We start from the raw sequence: 15,578 nt of genomic DNA, 5'->3' as shown, positions 1-15,578 counted from the left end.
TGTTCAGGAAGCCACAAGATGTCACTACTTCTTCCATAAACTCTTTGCATCCTCTGAAGACAATGAGGATAACTTGCCAATGGGCTAGATCTGTGTGTCATGAATATGGATATACCAGCTCTATTTTGAACAACACTTCAGCTATTTTTGTAATGCTTCTGAGATACCATGACTGAGTTAAGAGACGTATTTGCTGGACTACCAGCCACGTAGCAGAGGGCAGGTCCCAGAGTAGAAGTAGTCCATTTAAAAGAAGCTCAGTATTGCCAGCAGATGGATAGCGCAGTTTCAGATGGGGAATATATGTGTGCTTGTCTGTGATGGGTTATGTGCCCTGCTGGAATCCTACAGGGGATGTGTTATGCAGAAAGCTGAGTCTTCTGTGAAAGAGAAGGGCAGAAAAGTGAGGAACCAGGGACTGCATGAGCTTTGAAATTCTGTGTGTGGGGAGAAGGTGAGGCTGTTTAAGCTGCATTGTTAAATTGTATTGCTTTTCTGTACTTCTTCCCAGAATGTGCTCCCCTTCTTTCTTGACTCTGTGCTCTTCTCTTTTTACAGATGTTTACTTCATTGCAACTTTGTCATTCTTGTGGAAAGTGACTGTCATCACTCTGGTGAGCTGCCTTCCCCTCTACGTTCTGAAGTACCTGAGGCGAAGGTTTTCTCCCCCAAGCTATTCAAAGCTCACATCTTAGGGCTGCTTTTCTCGCACACCAGAGACGAATATTGCACATGGCTGAGAGACAAAAATCATGTAGTTGTTACTATAATGAATACGTCTGATATTTGCATAAGGATCATGTAGTAATCTCTATTACATGCTGCTTTATTGAAAAAGACTTCACAACTACTACAAACGGAAACCTAACGATACAAGGGAGGGATTTTTTGAGGGTGGAGGCACTTGTTAGTTCATCCACTTTTTGTCACTTTTGTTCAACTTAACTGAGGTCAAATGCATGCAACTGCAATGATGATTGGTTCCTCATGCGTGGTTAAAAGTACCAAAAGCTGCTAACTGACCTTGGAATATATGTTTGACAATTTTTAAGTTATATTTTAAAAATATCTGTGGTGTTCCTTGCATTGTGTAACATAGTTTTATTATTTATTTTTTTGATTCAAGTAGGTACATTGTTTTTACATCTTGGAAATCCCTTAATGTAGGTGATGCACTATACTGCTGACAGCTGATTCCTGATTTATGGCATGCTGTTCCCATAATGGGACTCCAGGATGTCGAATCTACATACACTGGAGAATCTGAGCATGTCTGAGATTTTCTTTCAGTTGAAATGTGGTCACCCTAGTGATTTTGGTGGTATCCAGTCATCGATAAATACAGAGAAATGTAATCTAAAATGAAGAAATTCAGTTCTGTTTAGTTCTTGTGCTTCCTGTTAAAAGGAGCTGGTGACATAATAACTTTACTCTGTATTTATTTGTACAGGAGAAAATTATCTAAACTAAAGTAAATCCTCTTTGGAAAAGAAATTTTCACTTGATCAGACTTGAAATGTGTTGACAACGTGAGAAGAGACTTGTACTGTTCTGCAGACAATGTGGCAGACATGTCTTGAATCCTTGGAGACTGAAAGGAAAGGTCATGGAGCTGCTGCTCCTCACAGCTACACAAAATCTGTTTCCTGTTAGGGTGAAACAGTGAAGATGAGCTGCAAATAAGCTGAGGCGCTCCTAGGTGGATGACATTCTTGACACCCTCCTTGTAGAGGCACTTTCTGAGAACCTTGCACTTGCATTGCTCTAAAACCAAAACTTGAATGGGAGGTAGGATCAGGGTCTGTACAAAGGTATTAGGCTCATGTGCAGAGCAAAATACTTTTTTTTAATTTTCAAAAACTCAATTAGTTTTGCTTTCCTAATCAGCATTGATCCCCATTATAACACATTGAGGAGGACAACATGTGCACAGACTGTTCAGGAGAGTGACAGGGTTGCAGGAACCATTCACCATTGGATCTGTGCATCGAACATGGCTGAGCTTTTATAGTGGCAGCCATCCTCATCTAATGGCTGTTTAGTCTGTGATAAATTAATTGCTTGCTGTCTTGTTCCCACATCATAAAAACCACTGTCGTGGCTGGCACAGCCTGGCGCCGTTGCTGGTCGGCTGCATGGAGGGACAGGGAACGGCAGAGCCCAGAGCCTGATCTCCCCCTTTTCTCTTGAGGCAGCCCCTCCAGGTCTGGGTAACAGCGCTGGTGTGAGGAGCAGAAGCTGCCTGGTTGCCTCTGTGCCATGTTGAACCCCTTTAATGGACTGCCAACTTCTGTTGCCATTGCTACAGACACAGTTGCAAGCAGCACAGTGCTGCATGAAAAGCTCTGGTGTGAAAATCAGTGGAAAATCAGAGCGTTGTGTTAAAGGGAGAGCTGGAGTCTGCGCTGATGCATAGTGGTACGTCTTGGATTTTCAGATCTAAGATTGCCGTAGCTTATGCATTTGATTTTTGGTAATTTCTCTGAGGAATGCTTTAGACAACCTGACCTGCCTTCCTTGTTCTCAGTTACTGAGAGGAAATATGAAAGAGGGGAAGCAAGTTCCAAAAGCTATATAGAGAAATTCATAATGCATGTAGCTTGGGGTGAGAGGAAGGTGCAAGTCCATATGGCCTTGTCATTAGTTCATGTGGGGGAAACCCTTGTAATTTAGGAAGTTATGTTTCAAAATCCTTCAGGAATAAGAACAGCCAACACCCTTTATTCTAAGACAATGTTTTTTTCTTTTGTGCCAGTCTTCTGATTAGGCACTTGTCTGTAGTCCTAATACATGACAACCACCCTTAGAAACAATCTACTAACCAAGGAAATGTATCTAATTCTTAGCAGTCACTTTTTAATAATAATTTGTAAATTTGCCTTTCACTCTCTTCTAAATTTTTCCTTAAAATATTAATAATATATATTCCTACTCCTTTGACATGCATTGGGTAAGGGCTTCAAAGTCCTATACTTCCCATTGATTTGTCTTGAAGAAAAGCGGTGCCTGAACAGCCCTATATTGGAACAGTTGGGCTAGCAGCCGTTTGTGAATTATTGCTAAAAGGTACTTCATGTTGTCTTCATTGTGACTTGCTGCAGTTCCTGGATAGTGTCAGACATGCAGCTGTTCTGGAGTCCCCAGTCAACATTTGAGCTAAATAGATTTAAAGACAAGAATCAATATTTTTTTTTTTTGGCAGCTTCTTGTGACTGAGAAGTCAGGTACCTCTTGCCCTTTGGAAAACACATCATGGTACACATCTTTGTAAAATCCTTGTCCCCATCTACTGTGTATTAGTAGTTCAGTGTCCTGCAAGCATAACAGTGCCATGCTACTCTATGTAAATATTTGAGACGTATGTATGGTAGAATTCACTGTTTCCTGAAGTCAATACAGTTTACACTGAGTGGACCATATTTGCAAACTATTAGCTTACACCAAGAAAGGGAGTGAATTGTGATTTCAGTAATATTTATTGAATCATAACTTTAATAACGAATGCGTATTTAGTGGCATTGAGACTAATCTGTGGCTGTGTCCTGGGGTGGGGATTATGTTCCTTTGCAGCTAGTTTTTTTGCACAAGGTTGTAAATCCAGGAAGTAATTTCTCTCTGACTATACACTGCATTTTTTAAAGCAATCAGAAAATTAAAACTGCCATCTAACAAACAGCAGGAGAGAGGAATGATTGTTGTATTTTTCAAGTTTAGCACTTTGTCTGAAATCTATTTCTCTTAAGTTATTTAAAAATGTTTTTAAAAGCAAAGTTTAATACATATGTTCATACTTACTGTACATCTGAATAAATGTATTATCTGCTGGAAATTTAATCTTTTTCATCTAGTACGCTCATCATTTGTGCTTATTGAGAGTGAAGCATTGTTTTCTTGTATGTAGTATCTTGCTTTTAGATTCAGTGTTCTTTTTGTTCCTTTTTTTGTTGTTGTGTTGTTCTGGTTTATGTACTGCAGCAGTTCGTATAACTTGTGAGCTTTGGGACTGCGCTACAAGTGATGCTGTAGGATAGCAGTGTGTGTTTTGGTGTGTTCTTGTTTCTCCTGGCTGCTGTAGGGAAGCCTGTGCTCTGTGATGTGCTGCTTTGGTGGTTAGTTACGTGCAGATTTTGTGATATGCACTGTTCTCTTCTTGCATCACTGCAGTAATTCCAGGTGCATAACAACCTCTTTTTTTTTCTTTAACTCTTGGATATGTTTCCTCTGTAGTGTTTGCCCCATTTCTCTTTGCAAACACTTGTTCAGCTCATACTGCAATTGAAATGCAACATTCTCTGTTCAGCAGCTTAAATCTGTGCAGGGTCTTATCAGAACTTGGCTGGGGAGTGATGAGTGGCATCCCTGGTGTCCCCTCAGAGTTGAGAACTACATGCTGAGAGCGATAGCTGTGGTGTTGGACCAAACTGAGTAGCACCAAAGGCATTTTTCTGCGGTCTGCTGAACTATCACAATTAAATACTGTGAAAAATTATCTTGCTCTCTGCAACTCTTGACAGAGATTTTGCTGTGGGTGGGCTGTTTGTCAGGGAGCCTTGGTGAGTTAGATGTGTGAACCCCTAAAGCTTGTGTTCTGGCTTTATCTTTTAAAGAGAGCTGCTGCATCATCAGATGCATCATAAATCCTTAATTTGCACAGACAGTGCTCTAACCAGGTATGTGAACTATATTGCTTTCAGCTCACCATCACACATTCTTTGTGCACAGCTGTTCAGATGGGGATTGACTCATCTCCGCAGTTGCATAGCTAGAGCCAGCTGAGTGCCCGCTAGAATCGGCAGTGTGAGCTGGATGGGCTCTCTTTATTTTTATTTATTATTAGTTATTTCAAAGCTAATAAACTCTGATTTGCACGAAATCCTGGGTTCTACAGCTTTGCCAATATGGTCCATTACTACTGCCTACTACAACTTGTGTACTTATATGCCTTTGAGAACATTTTTAATTGTTAAAATTTGTTAAAAATTAATGTTAATTTAATTTTTAATTGGGGAAATGGCTTCTGTTGTCAAAAGGATATTTACTGTGATGCTGATGTTTTGTACTTGTCATCTACTTAAACAACGTGTAAATACTCTTGATTCAAGAGAAATATGAATGCCAATTATTTATTGTTCTGTGGAGTTATATGTTGCAGATGTGTAAGAACTTAAAAGGGAATGTTGTAAAACAAGGTGGAAAAATAAATTTTATGCAACTTCTCTATTTCATCTGTATATGCCAGGTATGATGCACCTGACTTAGTCCTGCCTTGATCAGTCCAAGATGTGTTTTGACAGAGTTCTAAGTATAGAGATTAAGTTGCATCATGGCCCTTTTATGTGGCTACATTGGAAATGCATATGTGAGAAATGATCAGTGCTTCCTGCTGATCAGTATGGACCTGCTTCATTAGTTTTTGCTATAAACATTTTGCTAGCTGTCTTCACAGGAAGCTTAAAGTGTGTCGGAGATGGCAGCTTTTGCCATGCTTTGCTTTATCGGTGACTTCTTGCAAGACTGCAGCTTTGAGCAGGATTGCTTTCTGCAAGCCGTCTAAGCTTTGTATCGCAATGTAAAGGTATTCATCAGCTCCGGGGAGCATAGGAGCAGCCGCAGGTGCCACCTGTGTTGCCACAAGGTGGAAATTTGGATGCTACCGCGCTCCTGGCCCAGGCAGCCCCAGGTGCCTGCTTGTTTGAAAAGCCAGTTTCAGGAGACCCGGCTTGTTTGGGAAGATACTGGTCAAGTTAGCCTCGAGGGTTTTTTAAGCTGGTATAACCCCAGTGAGGGAGAAGATGGTTGGTACTGCTGATTCCCGCTGGCGTGAATTAGGAGGCGTGGGCCTTTCATTCAAAACATGTATGTGCTGCTCTTGGAAAAGCAGTGATGCAACAGCAGTAGGAGCAGCTATTTTTGGCATGTTCTCATCACTCAAACGTTTGATTAAGGAACTCGCTCTGCACACAGCAGTCACACAGATAGAGCTGGCTGCCGTGTTTGTGTCAGAAATGGAGGGAGAGGAAGGAATTTAATGCTGAATATTCTCTGCAGAGGAAACTGCAATAACATTAAGGACACAATTCAGTGTTTTTCTACCAAAATGTAATAGAGCTATAAACACTCTCAGATAAAAAGAAAGAAAAATAGAATTAGATAAAGTAAATCCATAATTTGGGAGATTATTTAACTCAAGCAGTGATTAAAAACTATTCCCTCAGACTCCTAAATATATATTAAAAAGCTTTTCTTTTAGGTTCTATAGGAGACAGATGCCAGCATATTAACCTCTCTCATGATTGACATTCTTTTGTGTAAAATAGTTAATGCAAATGTTAAATATGCATTTTTTTTGTGATGTTTGCACACATCAAATGAACACTGTGGACTCCAGAAATTGCAGTAACAGACTTCACTCCCAAGTGTTACCAATTTCCCACTCTAAATGGGTTACATAAGCCCTAGTTAGTGGTTCTTTTAATTTATGGATGGTTTCTTTTTAATGGTGAAATGTGTAATTAAAAAAAGCTAGAAATAGTTTTTCTAAACTCACTCTGGAAAGGGAAGGAGAATTTCTGAAATTTTTTTTTTTCACCCAAACATTGCATAATAGTAGAAATGTCAAAGATTTCCATGGGGTTTAATTTCATTCTTCATGTGGCTGTGGTCATACAAGAAGTTTGAACACTGCAGGGGTTGGCAGATTTTTGGAAGATCACGCATCCTGGGATAAGTTTTCAGCTTAAGCTTTACCAAAGAATGCCAGTGGCCTTATTTTTCAAATTGTGGTTGTATTATATACTAGTGTCTTTTTTCTTTAAAGGAAGGGGAGGAGGGGAAAAAAAAAAGGTGCTGGCTGGTAATTGGATTTCATACCATGGCCCTGAGCCTTACGTGTGGCATGAAGACATACAGAACCTCACCTTAAGCCATTCATAAAGAAGAAAATCTTGTTGATATGCCCTCTCTTTTCCTTCCGACAGCTCCAGTTAATGACAGCTGTACTTCTGTACTCTGCTGCTTCTCCATTGCATTAGCATGGCATTAAATATCACTGTCATGATAACTATTTACTAGAGGAAGGTAGCTGCTGCTGTTCCTGTTTCACAGATAGGAAATGGGGGCAGGCACAGAGAACCTGGGGTCTCTGGGCTGTACCCAAAACCCACAGCAAAGCATGGTGTACAAAATTATTTTCCTGTTTGATTATTGGACTTTCTCCCTACCTTAGAGTCAATCATATAGGAAAGATACTTGCTCTGTTGTGTTTGTTTTTAAATTAGGAATGTGATTGGAGGTTTAAAAAAAAGCAAGCACAAAGCTACTGCTATTATTTGGAGTTTTGATTAACCTCAATTTAACAATTTTGCTGGCTTGCTCTGCCTTGAAACTGGGACTGCAGATGAGGGCTAGTGATTTCCAGCTCCATGGTAAAATGGTGAGTTTGAGAATGCGAGCAGCAGTTAATTGCAGAAATGGCTTTGCTGTAACTGCAAAAAGGTAATGCAAGGAAGAAGTTCGCTGCACATGACAGCAGTGATTAGCAGCACTAAGTCTTGGCCCCGCACTTAATGTAAAGTCAATAACAAAACTACCATCAGCCTAATGCCTGCTTAGCTGCCAATGGCTCCCTGAGGCCACAAGCGAGCATCTCCTTGCCCTAAAACTCTGGGTGGTATGGGGCTCTCTAGGTTACACAGTGAACCTCTTCAGTTTCTGCTTCTTGTAATTAAAGTTGTAGATGATCAGCAACTTGCAGGATTTGGTCTTCAGAAGAACGTCCTTCCCTCTTCTGCTTTTTCTCCCTTTGTGGCCTAGGACCTAACTGTTATTAACTGAGTGGGTTACAAAAAAGGGCTTTAAAATCATAGCATTCCCACTTTAAAGTCTCCTTCTCTTGGCTTGCTGTAATTGTGCACGTAAGGAGGAATATTGTGTGCTGTTCAGATTCTCTCACAGAAAGAAGTAGTAACAAGAACAATCTGTGCAAAAGAATTTAGCGCATTAAAGATGGGGGTAATAGTCATTCTCATTTGTCCTTTTATGTGAAACAGATTTTATTTTAAATGTACACTCTGAGTAGTTTAACCATGTCCAGAGACTTGTTTACCAGGCTAAAAGTAGAATTACCCACAATATAAATTAAGAGTATTGAACAGAGGTGAATTGATGGTGCTGCATGATTCTGCTTAGTCAGCTCAGAAGTGCTCCTGGGGCATGCACCTTGGTGGGCATGCGGGACGGGGGCACCTCCCGTGCTCGTGATTTCATCAGACAGTATATTTAGTCATGTGTTGCGCATCTGCTACAAAAAAAATTGTGTTGCAGCTCTGCTGTAGGCATTGTATTTCTCTGCCTTTAGACATGAATCTGTCTTGTGCCGGCTCTTACACTTTTAAGACATGTCACTTCTGATTTATTTTGTACAGTGGCAGACTTCACCATCATGTAACTTGTCAAAAAGTGATACAAACTGCTATTGATCAGATTTCGTATTTAAAATGAGACTTGGTGTGACTATTATGTGAAATGCCGCAGAATGGTCTCGATGGAGCACGTTAACCCATTCCAACTGCCGTGAGAAGAAATGCCGTCTGGTGCTGAGCCTATCAAAAAGGCCAAGGGATGCTGTCTGCAGAGGTGGAAATCCTCTGTACCATTTGTAAGTTCAATATAAAGGTTGTGACTAAAAGGCACCTTTATACGGATCGGCATTGCCTCCGTCATACGGCATCTCTGCCCTGACACAGAGGCCCCCGGCGCCTCACCGTGCCCTGCAGCCGCTGCTGTGCCTGAGGCCTGGGCCTGCGCCACAGAGCCTGTCACTGTGGGCAGCAAGCTCCGCGTCTCAGCCCACTCTCCTGGGCACCTCAGGGTGCTGATTCACATCTGGGAGCTCGAGTGGGTTGCTCTTACTGTGTTTTATTCCCTTCGGTCTCGTTCCAAGAGTTGACAAGATCAGACCCTTGAGGAGAGGCCTGGGCTGCGGCGGGCGGTGAGGCAGCTCATCATCGTCCACCGAGGGCCGGCGGCGCTGCCAGCAGGCCTCGTGGCCCTTACGAGGTAGGATCTTTCTTTGACCTGGAGATGTTGCTGGAAATGTTTATTGCTCTCTCCAGCTGCACCTCTATTAGGCTCCATCCTGTTCTCTTTATGTTTGACAACCAGCACACCCTGAGCTGTAAAGTTTCAGAGGCCCAGTGAAGAGCAGCGAGTGTTTTAACCACTCTCTTGCCAAGGCTTCCTTGGCGTGAGCCTGCAACGTGAGCGAGGAGAGTGCGTGCTGTTGTGCACTCTCGTGGTTAGCAAGCCCCAGGAAACACCAGCACTCACCCTGCCCAGCCAGGGCTCACCTCCACGGCTTCCCTGGGCTGTGGTGTGGGCATCAGTCCTCACAGGGCTCCTGCCTGGGCACCGAGACACATTTACAAGTCACTCGGTCTGCACTCGGGATCCTTAATTTAATTTTTGAAAGTAACTGGAGCAGTTGCATCCTGTTGTTTATTAATGTAGCTTTAAATATTTAATAGGCCATCTTGGCTTCTTTCTAGCGTGCAGCAATTACTTCAAGCCCAATGACAAACAGAAGAGTGATTTTAATGTTTGAAGGTGAATAAAATTAAACAAGGGCAAGCAATCTTTCCCCCTGAATTGTGAGCTGGAAACTAATAACCAATTCTTCCCTTCATCTCTATTTGCCCATATCCAAGGTAAGTAAAATTCCTGTGGAGAAGGAGAAAGAGAAGACAAGTTTTAAATAGGTTCCACACCATTGTTTTCTGCTGTGAGCTACTCCAAAGAAGCATTTATCAATGATGCACAGAGTGGCACAGGAACTTGGGCTTTCTCTGGCCTGATGGCTAGGCTGTAAAAGGAAGAAGTTTCTGAAAGACAAAGATTAGATGTTCTCAACCCTCATATATTTTTATTTCCCCAGATACACCCCTTTCCAGTCTTAGCATCCTCCTTTTTGTTTATCTGAACACATCGCTGCCTTTTAGCTGGATCCAGATATATTAACCCGAGTGACAGTTTACGTTTTAGGTTGAAACCAGTGCCAGAATTTCTTAGACGAATGTCTATGGGCTAAAGTTTGATTCAAAGCTGCCCTGTTTTGCTTCTAAGCAGCCTCAGGCTCTTGCTGATCACATTTTGACATCTGATCTTTCCTATATACAAGGAGAAGTGATCCAGAAAAAAAAATTGCAAAGTAAAATAGCTATTTGCAACACTAATACCTTAGGGAGAAAATCTTTCCAAAATTAGTTACATCAACAGATGCATCATGTTGATATTTTGGTGGAAGATCCGTGGCTGGTGTGCACTGAGGGGGTCGCGCTCCTTGGCACCTCCAGGGAATCTGGCTGGTTTTGTTTAAGTTTAATTCTTTTGAGTCCTTGTTACTGAAGTGTGGAACTAATTTTTACAGGTGCAGTGGTCACCATAAATAGTCTTCAACAGAAAGAAACATCTTGTATTTCACATCTGAGTGACAGCTATTTCCTTCAGCAGCCCTCATGGCTTTTGTGATCTTTCACCATAAGGATGCATGCGGGGCAATGATTTATAAATGTTCCCGCTCTTCTTTCTTTCAGCTCCTGTTGCCATTCCGGCTTCGAAGAACGTAATGTGACAAAGCCTTCAGTAAAACCAGAGCCTGAAGGAAATATCAGGTGTTAACATCCAATAAAAAGCTAACACGCTTGAATGAACTAGGATTGCAAGGCTTGTATGGCTCTAGCAAGAACTGACCAAATGCAGCATTTTTATGATGGTGGCAGGTAAGCACTAATTATAGACCCTGGACTCCATCATGAGCTGACTTGTCAAGTTAACTTACTGTCCAAAGTACCTACAATTATATTGTGAAGGCTCTCTACTTCTTTCTATAACTGAATGCAGTTGCTCCTGAAGAAACATAGGGAGTAAATCTGAGGTGCTGAAAGAAATACTGCACTAGAAATTACTCTGTAGGGAACATTTTATATGCTTTGGGGTAAATTAATGACTGGGTTTGGATTTTTTTAGGAAAAAAAAAAAAAACACCTTTGTGCACAAATACATACTTTAAAATATATTTTCTTTCAAACACCAACCGTTTTAACAACAGTGTAAATCAGATTTTACAGACCACATATTTCAAGTATGAAGTTCATTAAATGTGTGAAATTCTAGATTAGCTGCCGGGTGTGGCCAGAGCCCCAGTAATGAATCGTAAATTGTGTTTAGGATGTAATATCAGATTCCCTTGCCCTGGCGGCAATATTAAAGGCATAGAACCACCTTTTCAAAAACAGTCATAACCTTTCTTTATTATCATTATTTAGTTTAGCCATCATACGATATAGTAGCTGATTGCATCAGTGTTTCCATCCTAAACTTACTGCGCAGGTGTCTAATTGGATTAGTTCATTGTTGTTGTTATTAATAAGCCAACTTCAGACTTAATGTAACTAAAACTAATGCCATCTATTTATACCTGTATTTTTGCCAGTGCCCTGATAGCAAGTGGTAATTTGTTTTTAGATACAAGAATTGCACTTTAATCTACAGTTCACTCTGACCTTGCGTGAAAGAATCACTTTATGTAGTGAGACAGCAGTGTGACCTTGGTTTGATGAGTTATCCACCAGCACAGCTGTATTCTGTGGCTGAGAGGAGTGGGTGTTGGAGCCCAGGGATTCTGCGAGCATGGTGGGTTTCGTTGTCTAGGTTTGTTGAGCTGGGCTAGCTTTCAGCCATGAATGCTCTCCTTTCCTGAAAGCTCTGCAGGCCCTCGTGCCAGCCCCCTGGGACAGCTGCTGCTGCAGCGTGGCTCTCACAGGCAGGTCCTTGCGGGATCTTGGCCACACAGCAGGCATGGGAGGGTGCTCAGGGTCCGCCAGCCCCTCTGCTCTCAGCCCCAGGTGTGAAAAGGGCAGTGGTGCAGAGGGTGTGTCCTCTGCTGTGCAGAGGGCAGGAAGTTCATGTGGCAGTTCTAATCTTGATCTGATAAATAATGGGAGTTTCCCAGGTAGCAACTTGATGGGGCTAAAAATCCAACATGATGGAGTTCAAAAACAGGCATTCACCTGCGTGGCTGTTTGCTGGAGAGCTCAAAATGTGGCCTGGTGCCTGCTGTCACAGGGGCTCAGGCTCTAAAAGAAAGAGATAATTGGTTACGTGCTGTTTACTTGCCATCCCTGCACAGAGAAGCACCTCTCCAACTTCCAAACATGACTAATGTTCTTCCTAATTATTGCAGTGAGTAATTGCTCCTTTCAGCCGTCTCTCTCTTCTGAACCTCAGCTTCAAATCTTGGAAAACAAAAACAAAGAACGCCCTATGATTTTATTTTCTTAAAGAGAAAATATCTTTGGCAAGAAACCAATATCTTTATGGTGTTGTCTAGGGTTCTTATTTGCTTAACTAGTCTTGCTTTAAAAAAAAAAAAAAAAAAAAGTTCAATTTTAGCCTACCTGCTTGTTTGCAAAGAGCCTAGAGCTGCTAACCTCGTCATTGATAGTGGTTTGTAAGGCAGTGCCAATCTGGAAGGCTTAAGTGTTCCCTGCAAACAATGTTTGATGTTTGGATAAAAGCATAAATCATGGCGCATAAACATCCGTCTCTGCACGAGTTTGCTAAATCAGGGCACCAGGAGAATTTCAGCTTTGGAGAAAACCTAGTGCCACTTACAAGGCAGGAAATCAATCTGTTGCTTTTATTTGCAAGCTGTTGTGTCTGGGTGCTGCTTGCAAAGCTCACAATCCACCTGTACCTTGCCCATTCCTTGCCCTTCCTGCTGCAAGCTACATCTTCCCTACTGAGCATGGAAGACCCTTGTAAACCCACAGGTTTTCAGCTGCATGATCGGGTTTGCCCCTGCCCTGGCATGTGCAGGGGGTGGTGGGGGCAGGCTCGGTGCCCCCAGCCCCAGCTGTTCCAGTGCTTGGTGCGGTGCTGCAAACTCCTCAAGGTCAAAAAGAGCCTCCTGGGGAGAAAATTGTTCCCTTCTGTCCTACCTAGGGTCACTCCACCTCGCTTCCTCTCTCATGCAAATCAATTTCCTTGCTTTAAAATTCCCCATTTGAGATTCAGTGTAGGCTCTCTGCAGATCGAAGGGGCCAGGACCGATCTGAGCAGGGATTTCGGTAAGAGCTGGGCAGCAATGCTGGGTCGTGGTGGGCACGTTCTGGGGTGCTGGTGGGGCCAGACAATGCTGCGGGGCCATCTCATGGGGGACAAGTCTCATCCGGCTGTCCTGGGAGTGCCGGTGCTGCCGCCAGGCTGTGTGGTTTGGCTTTTGCCTGGGGGGGGAGAATGACAAGATCGGGATTTTCAGAAGCTGAAGCTCAGAACAGGTTTTCCTGCAGGTGCAGATCCGTTACTTCTTTCAGAAGCAGCCCGACGTGAGAATGTTAGACATTTCCACATACAAGTGGTTCTGAAGTCGTGTGACTACTTTGCAAATGCGCTTTGCTCCCTGTCTGGAATCCTAAATACTTCTAGGAGACAGACAGGGTAATAGGTAAAGCGGAACACTGAAGCCTGGGATGGAATTGTATCGGGCCAGCTGAAGTAATTACATCCTCCTGGTCCCATAAGAGGACACTAATTCAAGAGCTGCCTGACTAAAGACAGTGAGAGTGGGGCCCTATTGTTCTGTGAGTGAGTCGAAAGACATTTATTTTTTCCTTTACAGGAAACTTTTGAGGGGAGGGGGAAGAGAAAGAATGTTCTCTACACTTTCTTCAATATCTTTTTTATTTGTGGTTTTGTTTTCTGAAACTGCCTTTGTTGAGGGGGAAAAAAATAAAAATCATTCTTCACTTATAAAAATTATTTTTAATTTTCACAAACAGAATCCTTTTACTAAAAGCCAGTTCTTAGGAAAAAAACTAACACACTATAACTCAAAAAATAGCCTTTCAGTTTATTGAGTTTTTATAGAAAAAGAAAAAAAAAAAAAAAACACAAAATTTTGACCAATTTTCATTTTAGATGAAAAGCTATTTTTCATTTGGAAAAAATGTTCTGATGGGAAAAATTCAAGCAGCTCTAGTTCCAATCTCTTGGAGCTGTATGTGGGTGGATTCCCCGGGCCACGTGGAGCTCATTACAAGATCAGACACTCCGTTTGTAACCTAATTGAGTGAGTGAATATGTTATTCAGACAAGTGCATTGTCAGAAGTAAGCTGGTACCCTGCTTTCTGTAGTCACGATGCTCCAGGACTGTTATGAAAACAGAGGGAGATGCCAGTTACCACTGTTTAAGCAGGCTGAGCTGCAGCTGGTGAATTGTTGGGTCCATCGGGCTCGGTCTGGGAGCCCGGGCTAGGTGTGGTGACAACACCCAGGTGCCTAAAAGTGGTGTTCGGGCACCAGGCTGCCTACGGCCTGCAACACGTCGTGCATCGTTTGTCGTGGCAGATTTGGTAAAACTGTATTTACTTTGGAAGGGTGATCAGCTTTTGTCAAAAATACTTATTGTTGCTGTGAGCCTGAAATACCTTTGCAAGTGGAAAACAGAGATGTCTCCATGAAGTCTATTATGATAAACTCTCCGGGCAGCTGCCCCAGTGGCCTGAGAGCACATCCTCAGGAAGCCTTGATGTCTTATCTCCTGGAGAGCATGAGAATTTGTGTTTTTTTAAAAAGCTATTTCATTTTTATTGCCGATCAACAGTGTGGAGCTGGTAGGGCAGCAGCATTCCCTTGTAGGAGGTGCAGCGGGGCGATGCCGGGTCCCCTAGGACCCAGCTCCCCGCTCCTCAGGCCAGCTCCTGGCTCTCCCCAGCCACCCGCAGCTCTCCTCTCGCGGGCAGCGAGCTCCTTGCTCAGCCTCCTCGGCTGGGCGCCCGGCACTGAGGATGGGTTGCTCTCGGGGACAGCAGTGGTTTCCAAACCTGCCTGCAGGCCAGGGCTGGGAGATGTGCTCCCTCCCCTCTGCTCCATCCCCCAAAGCCGGGCATCCTCTTGGTAAATCCTGGGGGCTGCTGTGCGCAAGGTGGGGAGGTGGGTCTGATATTGGGGGGTAGGGACGCTGTCCAAAATATGCCCCTGAAAGGAAGAGGAAGTATTCTCCTAAAGAGGGAATAAATAGTTATAAATATTAGCTATTAATAGCTCCCTACCTCCAAAAATAAAATCCCTTAGTGATACCAAAATAAGAAAGCAAAGGAAAGTCGGAGGTATTTGGCCTTCCTTTGAAAAGGAAGCTAAAAATAACTATATATATATAAAAATCTCTCGTTTCTAGGGAAAGTCTCTGCCCCCGCATCCAGCCTGCACAGTTATATAAGACTTGAACTATATCCCCCTTCTCCTCCGCGGCCGCTCACAACGCGCTGCGAGCCGGAGCCAGATGGAGAAAGGTTCCGTCAGGAAAGTTTAACTCAGCGGGGAAGCTGCAGCCAGTGGAGGACACGATTCTCTTGCTGAACTCTCCAAAAGCCTTGGAAATCTTACAGTTGTGTCATATGCTGGTTTGGGGAATGCTAGCAGTCCGGAGGCAGCCGCCAGCCCTCTTTCACTTCTTTCTTTATTTATTTTTTTTTCGCCTTGCACTGAGTTTAATTTGGGTAGCAGGATTCAGCATTTTTAA

At 42.9% G+C, this 15,578-nt stretch overlaps 2 protein-coding genes across 3 annotated transcripts in view; both read left to right on the top strand.

Moving 5' to 3' along the window:
* Nucleotides 1-5,227, top strand: part of ATP9A (ATPase phospholipid transporting 9A (putative)) — a 61,016-nt gene extending 55,789 nt beyond the window's left edge. The window contains exon 28 of the mRNA XM_035343738.1: nt 559-5,227. Coding sequence (XP_035199629.1) covers nt 559-695 — 137 coding nt within the window. The 3' untranslated portion in view covers nt 696-5,227. The remainder of the gene's footprint in view (nt 1-558) is intronic.
* Nucleotides 5,228-9,449: 4,222 nt separating this feature from the next.
* NFATC2 (nuclear factor of activated T cells 2) overlaps nt 9,450-15,578 on the top strand; it is a 105,129-nt gene continuing 99,000 nt past the window's right edge. Inside the window, exons 1-2 of one of the 2 annotated variants that reach the window (XM_035344034.1) lie at nt 9,450-9,704; nt 10,590-10,775. The gene's annotated coding sequence lies outside the window, so the exon portion shown is untranslated. The remainder of the gene's footprint in view (nt 9,705-10,589; nt 10,776-15,578) is intronic. The other variant, XM_035344032.1, reaches the window with a different exon arrangement.

This window comes from Oxyura jamaicensis, chromosome 20, assembly GCF_011077185.1.
Source record: "Oxyura jamaicensis isolate SHBP4307 breed ruddy duck chromosome 20, BPBGC_Ojam_1.0, whole genome shotgun sequence".
NCBI lineage: Eukaryota > Metazoa > Chordata > Aves > Anseriformes > Anatidae > Oxyura > Oxyura jamaicensis.
The sequence above is the reverse complement of the archived record's forward strand: the minus strand, read 5'-3'. Positions and strand labels throughout refer to the sequence as shown.